The 7603-nt window shown below is 40.3% G+C and overlaps 1 protein-coding gene across 1 annotated transcript; it reads right to left on the reverse strand.

Moving 5' to 3' along the window:
• Positions 1-153: 153 nt before the first annotated feature.
• Positions 154-7153, reverse strand: rp9 (RP9 pre-mRNA splicing factor). The gene is made up of 6 exons (XM_073463121.1): positions 6866-7153; positions 6628-6658; positions 6393-6522; positions 3757-3848; positions 3210-3271; positions 154-1076 (listed from the first exon to the last, which is right to left on the reverse strand). The coding sequence occupies exons 1-6, from the start codon at positions 7009-7011 to the stop codon at positions 872-874; spliced, it is 666 nt and encodes a 221-aa protein (XP_073319222.1). The 5' UTR covers positions 7012-7153; the 3' UTR covers positions 154-871.
• Between the last annotated feature and the right edge of the window lie 450 nt (positions 7154-7603).

Raw genomic sequence — 7603 nt, forward strand, 5'->3', positions numbered from 1 at the left:
AACTTTTTAATGATCACATTTCTGTGTGCGGGGTTTCTCTACACCATCCTCAAAAGATTAAGTCGTCAACCACATGAAAGATGCTGTCACTCACATTAAGTCAACGCCAAGAATGTGAACATGTTTGTTTTTGCAGCCTGGAGCCGTGCAAAATTGGAGAAAAAGAGCCATCTTTATTCTCTGAATGAGGGAACACATTCACATACATTCTTTCCCCATCTCTGTGGCTTTTTTTTCTTCAGAGCAAATAAGCATATTCCAACCTCAAATAATTCCAAATATTTATGTACAGTCTCAAGCATTCAAACATTCATGCTCGCATGGAAGACAAATTCTAACTCCACCATCTAATTTGGACTGTTTTTTTCCAGCTCCCTGCCTTTAACACACTCTACAATCAAAGTATTTAAAGGATGTGGACAGGGATAAAAAAAAAAAGAAGAAATAATTCTGGAAAATACAATCTCTTAATGATACACTGTATTTGCTGACATGCTATCTTATTAGACCCAGCAAAAGATCTCATTCACCAGCAGGCTTGTTTCATATCACATTGGATTCATTACCCATGCGGCTAATGCTTTTTCACACACATTTGCACCAAGGCACACGAACACATGCTTATTTAAGCAGCTGATCCATATGACCCTGTGCTGTGTGATCAACAGAGAGGATGTAAATGCAAGTCGTCACCCTGGAGAGGATGAAACGGCTGGGAGAAGTCATGCACAGTGGATGTACAGTTTTCGACCTGAAGAGAAAACACTTTAAAAAGGTCTCCACACTTCACTACTGCAGAAGATCTACCATTGCTGCTACTTTCAGTCTCCTCCTACTGTGTGTATTTGAGTACATACACATACACAAGCACTCAATCAGAATCTGAGCAGTCACTGGTTTTGGAGGATTTGTGCTTTCTTTTGCTTTTTCTCTTCTTCTTGTCTTTCTTCTTTTTGTCCTTCCTCTTTTTCCTTTTCTTGCTGCGATGGTGGTCAGAGGAGGAAGAGGAGGAGGAGCTGGAGCTGTCTGAATCGGAAGAGGTGGCGTCCTGAAGCAGCTGCTGCAGCTGCTGGATCCTAGAAACGGGAAGGACAAGAGGAGAAGGTGGGGATTAGAGTCAAGTGCAGAAGGACAGGAACACACAACTGATGCGGACTCAGATGCGCGGGGTTGGCAAGCATCTGAAGTGTCCTTGAGGAAGAAACTATCGTTTTCCTAGTGGCAGCATTTCCGGACTGTGGAGTTCGCAAAGTGCCCACTTGTGTTACATATTGCAAGTACTTGCCAACAGAGGTCCAAGTGCTTGTTAAAAACTGCAGCGTGTGAAGGATCTATAAGAACATGCCGGGACACGCCTGGATAATGGGGTCATCCTGTCGCTTCAATTCAAGGCTCGAGCTCAGATGACTTTTAAAATTTTTATTACCAACAAGTGTTAAACAAAGTAAGAATAATTACTCTCATAAATGCACACTTATTTATTAAATAAGTAGAGTAAATGACCCTGTACACTCTAGATGGTTTTAACTTGCCGAGAGACAAGTTAATGGTAAAGATAGTTACTTAAACATCTGGTGAATGGCTCAACAACTACAGTTGACTCCAGCTGCTCCCTAACTAGACTAAAGACTAAAACATCCGCACATCTCAGAATGAGGGAGGAAGCACCACACTGCTCAATGAAATATAAAACATTTGTCAGAAAGGAAGGGAAAACCTAGCTATTTGACATGCTGTATTAGAAACCACTGGAGCCCTCCAATTTAATTAGCTCAGAGAAGTGAGCTGGCACTCAGAGAGCAACGATATCAGAAATGTACAATTTTGGAAGACACTGGCCATGAAAGTGTTTCTCAGAGAAAAGGTTGGCATGCTCTTCTTGTAAAGTGTCCATCAGGCCTCATTATAGTGGGGCTGATCTGACAGAGCAGGGGGATCACCTGAACATTCAGGATGTCACTTTAGTCCTTACCAATAGTCCTCAAAGTGAACTTCATCATGAAAGCACTTCATAACCTATAGTTAATTATTAAAAAAATATTATCCCTTAGCTGAACGTCTTTGGGAAGAAAAGTTGTAACTATAGCTGCAAAGATGAGTTAGTTAATTGATAGAAAATAAGTCGCAAACTATTTTGATAATCGAGTAATCCTTTCAGTCTTTTTTCCAGCAAATATATCCAACATTTGCTGGTGCCAGTTTAATCGATAATAAAAATTAACATGAGTCACAGCCTTATTCATCAGGTATCACATTCACAGTGTCAAATGACGTCATTTTCTACTAAAGCCCCAGGCTGTAATAACCAGTGAACAAGGGGAGCCAGCACATACATACACCATATCAGACTATAAACACATCAATAATCAATCAATAATAATTAAAAAAAAAATCTACTTAATTAGATAAACAATGAATATCAAAATATGTGGGGTGCCGATGAAAATAGTAGAAATAGCTAAATAAGCCTCTAAGATTAGATGGGCAATGCAAAATTTGACATTTTTGGCATGTAGATCAGAGTAATCATTTTTAACTGGGAGTATCTTGAACTTTCGATGAATATAGGTGCACATATTTTTTATATAACTAGCTAATTTCTACATGTTTTGTCATGAAATGTTTTATCCATTACCATGTTAAGATAAAAGACTACCATCATAACAACAACTTGAAAAACAATACTGTATATGTAATTGAAAAGCAAGCTTGCTGGGAGAGGTTGGACTGTTTCACTTCCCTTTCAAAGAAGATGCCAAAATTAATGTGGCAGAGACACGCCACCAAGACTTCAAAGCGCCACTGGCCTTTGAATAACCTTTTTGTAATGCATGCAAAAACACACACGAGTGTACATGTGCTGCTGGTCTGCATGCACACACACACATACCTACAGTGAGCCTTCATAGTCGGCAAGCCTCAACTCAAACATCCTGGTGTCAAACACTATTTGTTAGACAGCGGTACAGAGAACCAGCCACCATGAGAGAATTTCCAGGTCATGTAAGATTGTCGCACTCTGCTGAAGAGAGACAGTCAAAAACTGCATGTTCTCAAGTGTTTGAGCAAACTGTCTTGAGAGCAGCCTCAAAACTGCCTTTTTTCTGGCCTTTCAAAAGATTTAGGTTGAAAACGCTGGCACCTCTTCAGGGAAAATTACTTGAAAGGATATGAAAAACATGAATGTATCACATAAAAAATGTATGTACCTGGTTTCTTTTTCATTTCTTTTGTTTTCCCGAATGATGTCGTACATCGGGTCTTCATGAGCCTAAAAGAATAAAGCACAGTCTGTCATTATCTACTATAAAGAAAAATCATCCCTACTTACAGTGAGAGTTGATGCTATCCCCACTCAACACATTCCAACCATTGTACTGACTCTAGCGTTATGTCAGCATCTTTTAAAAACCTCCCTGTGACAATACAACGGTAGGAAAATATGATTCAGTTGCATTTATGGTAATCATTGCAGGGGCTGCGTGTCCCCGTAGTAGGTATTGTTCCATTACAGGCACAGTGGAACAGGCTGCGTGAATGAGTCTGCTGCCCACATGTTCCTCAGTGTAAACTAAATGTGTCCCGACTCTGTTGTTAACCTCAGCAGAAGGTCCCAGACGCAAACTTGTCTCTGTCACAGCCGCTTGACCTCACCACAACCCAACCCTACATTCTTTAACTGTAGACTATTACTTGATATCTTCTCTAAATAACTCTGGGTGGGCTCGGTTTTTTCTGGGCGGTGAAGAAACTCACCACTCTGAACTGCTCCAGTTTCTGGTTGCCTTTGATGAAGAACGGACACTCCTTGTCTCCTGTCCTGTGGCCATAGCGTTTGCATCTCCAACCTGCAGCAAAGGAGAACAAACGTAAACCTGGGTACTTTTGGAAAAGGAGCTGACGTGAGGGGAGCATCACTGCAGATTTGCCACAAAAAATAGATCAGATGTGGGCCTAAAAGTTAGATTCTTGACCTTGAGAACAGTAGTTTGACAAATAATCTTAACTCAAGGTCACCTTACGGGCTCTTTCTCAAGATTTCAACAACTTTTCATGACCTTTATCTTGCAAACAGAGGATGTTCAGTTGTCACGGAGTAAGTGGTAGGGATGGAAAACAAGAGCCTGTTCCAATCAGAAGCCTACAAACGTATCTATTCCTTTTATCAACGCTGGCATGTTTTTCTAACAGTCAAAAATTTAAAAAACTAAAGATATCAAACTTGTGCGTCTATGTTGCTGGGAACTTGCAACAAGGAAACATGGCACATGTCACATGCATCACATGCATGCCTTTAAACCTTAACTGTGTTCACTCAGAGAAATTAAACAGTTGAATTGGACTAATAAGCAGAATCAATGGCATTGATATCTATAAAAATATTTCCTATTCCTAAATAAAAGGAGCAGTCATATATAACCATACACTCAAATAAAGTCTTATAAGTTCTACACTTGTTGCAAACCAATCCAACTCAATGATTATTTTGTTAGGGTTTTATTCACTGTACTTGTTTTCTTCACAGGAGCACACATGCCCCCACAAAAACATTCATTTAGGATAAAGAAAAAATGTTTTCTTTTGTTGTGTCATTTTAAAAAAGCCAACAGTACAAACTTTGGAGACACACGCCCTGCTCATGCGGAGATGTGTAGCAAAATATGTCCCCCATAATAATAAAAGACAGACCTCCTCAAACAACTCATAAATTATCATTTGTGCTGCACTGAAAGGAATCGAAGAAGTTGTGTCAAAACTTCACACTGTTTTAATTCTCTGCAGTTGAAGTGTTGCTACCATGAACAACTTGAGTCTTTGTGAAGTGAGACATGAATTCTCTGTTTGTCCTCCAAAAGAACTAGTGCGCACAAGTGTTTGCTTTTTCATGTCCATATCATTCACTGTGACGTCTCTCTCTGTCCCTTCAAACAGGATGACATATTGAAACATTTTCTCAAAGGATTGAGCACAGCGAGTCACTCTCAGTTTCTGCTGAACAAATGCAAACTCGTGGACAGGGTCTGTGTTTGTGTGTGTGTGTGCGCTGACTCCCTGGCTGTTCAAGCAGAAAAAAAAAGGAGTGGGACGAAGGAAAGAATGGACACTGAATATAATAACAGTCTTTGTCTGACCAAAAAGAGAGAAGGTGGTCTCTATAACACCATTATTAATCTCTCGCCCTTCATGTTCGTCAGAGAAACAATAGATGTGGTGTTAATTGTGAAGTTCTTGTGGTTACATCTATCACCCGAGAACACCGCTGTCCACACATGGTGGAGGTTTACTCCCACCTACAGTTCTTGAACTATAAGTGCTGCTGTTACTTTTATAACTGATAATAAACTTTAACACCTTTTAAGAGCCTTTTTATCTCATAGTTTCTCAAGTGAAATATCCAAATTGCAGGAGCTGCATTTTTTTGATAAAGGTAAAATGTGTCACAACATACCATTTATATTTTGGGGGGGGGGCTTTTTCATGGCTTTATTGATAGGACCTGTCACAAGAATGACAGGAAACAGGATGAGAGGGGATAACATGAAGCGAGGGCCAATGTTTGGATTCAATCCCTAGGCCGCCGCAGCTAGGAGACAGCCTCTGTACATGAGGTACACGCTCTACCAACTGAGCTACCCGGGCACCCACAACATGCCATTATAAATGAAGCATTGTGGTGCTACAGAGGTACCCTGGCCTACAAATTGTACTCTCCAGATGTAAGGGAGCATGCCTGTTTGGCACAGACCCCAGAAAAATTCACATCATCATCTTTTTTATACTTTCTTCTGTGAAAATGTAATGTAATGTAAAAATGACCATTCCCCCTAAAATCGTGACTCGTACTGCAAATGCAACATTTGTACCAAAATAATCACCCGTATCCATTTGCTGGTTGGTTGGTTTGTCAGCAGGATTATCCAAAAACTACTTAACAGATTTCCACAAAACTTGGATGGATGATGAGTCTCGGCCCAGAATAGAAACGATTAACTTGAGGTTTAGATCCGGATAAAAGGGACAGATCCAGGAATGTTTTTCTATAATGCTGAGAGACAGGGCATTTTCTTGACATTTACATACATTTTTCAGTGAATAATGCACGAATCATGATGGAAAAAAGTCAGGCATATTTAGGTGTTTGATATCTATGAGTGATTACGTATTCATGGATTAGGCTTGATTGAAATAAAGGGGATTGTTTGGCCTTGGCGAAGGTATGTGCTCCACTACGTGCCATTCAAGTTTGCATATTGTTCAGCCTCAATCTACTCCTCATTCTTGTAGGTGTGTGAAGTGTCCTGGTGGTTTGGGGAATATCCAGTGATGGACTAAATCTTTGCAGAAACAACAGTTAGCTGATATTGCTGCTGAATTAGAAGAACTGTACTCACATTGCATCACCTTCACCTCCTTCCCCAGAGGCATCCACAGCCCCTTGGTGGGGGCGTTTGCCAGGAAGGTCCTGGCCTCTTCATTTCCTGGTTCAGCAGGAATACAGTCCTCTGGTTTGTCCTCATGTTCCTGCAACAACAGCTGTCAGCTCGGAACATTTCCTGGAGCAAACAACAACTTTCCAAAAACAAGCTCTTTGGCACTCAGTAAACACATTTTAGTGAGTAACTTCACCTTTATGAATCCTGGTGGAGGTTTCTCATAGCTGCACGAAAGACAGATAATACTGGCGTTTATTATTACATAATTACAGACTCTTTCAAACTTAGCTGCTATTCACAAAACTGGCTAATTAACTGCTAAGAAGAGGGTGTAATACTTTCAGTTGCTAGAGAAAACACGTATATTATATTTATAATTCATGCACAAGTTTGCAAGCTGAAATAGAGAAGTTGTAACTAATAACACTCACAACGTCTCGACGTGTTTCAGTGTTTGGACTTGCTGGCTGAGTTTTTTCGCATGTGTTTTGAGTTTCTCCATATCCTGTCTGGAGGTCTTGTGTCTCTTGTGCTCTCGTCTCTCCTCCTTCTCTCTCGTTCGCTTTCTGTCCGACATGTCGACGAACTGTGCCCCCGAATACAAGTCATTAACTCATAAATAAGGCTGAATTAAAGGATACTGTGTGTACTGACAGTGAGAAGCGACGGGCAATGAGCTAACCAGCAGCTAACTAGCAAACACTTCTCTCTGCTGCTGCGCTCTACTTCCTGTGCGGAGTGATTGGTTAAAGTCCGGCGCCACCTGCAGGACATGCGCAGTAACGCAGGAAGTGCTGCGGGATTTAGTGCAGACAAACCTCTGAATACCCCACAGCAGTGCAAGCACACAATCATTTTCTCCAACAGTAATCATTTCATTACTGTAAGCACTAAACTGCACATTTATGTACAACTTTTTTTGCTTATACATTATAACAAACTAACTTTCAATCATGCTTTGTCACTGCACAGCACCAAGGTTTTCTTCTTAAACTTAACACAGTTTGGACTACTTAGTTGCACAGTTGGCAAAAAAGTGTTTAGAGTTATTTAAAAATCGTCTAATACTGTGTTGAGGAAGCTACTTTGAAAGCATATAATTCTGAGCATGTGTAAATAAATAGCAATAATCAATATACTTATGACTCATTTACATCCAATATATTCAA

Source organism: Pagrus major, chromosome 3, assembly GCF_040436345.1.
Source record: "Pagrus major chromosome 3, Pma_NU_1.0".
In the NCBI taxonomy this organism is placed as follows: domain Eukaryota; kingdom Metazoa; phylum Chordata; class Actinopteri; order Spariformes; family Sparidae; genus Pagrus; species Pagrus major.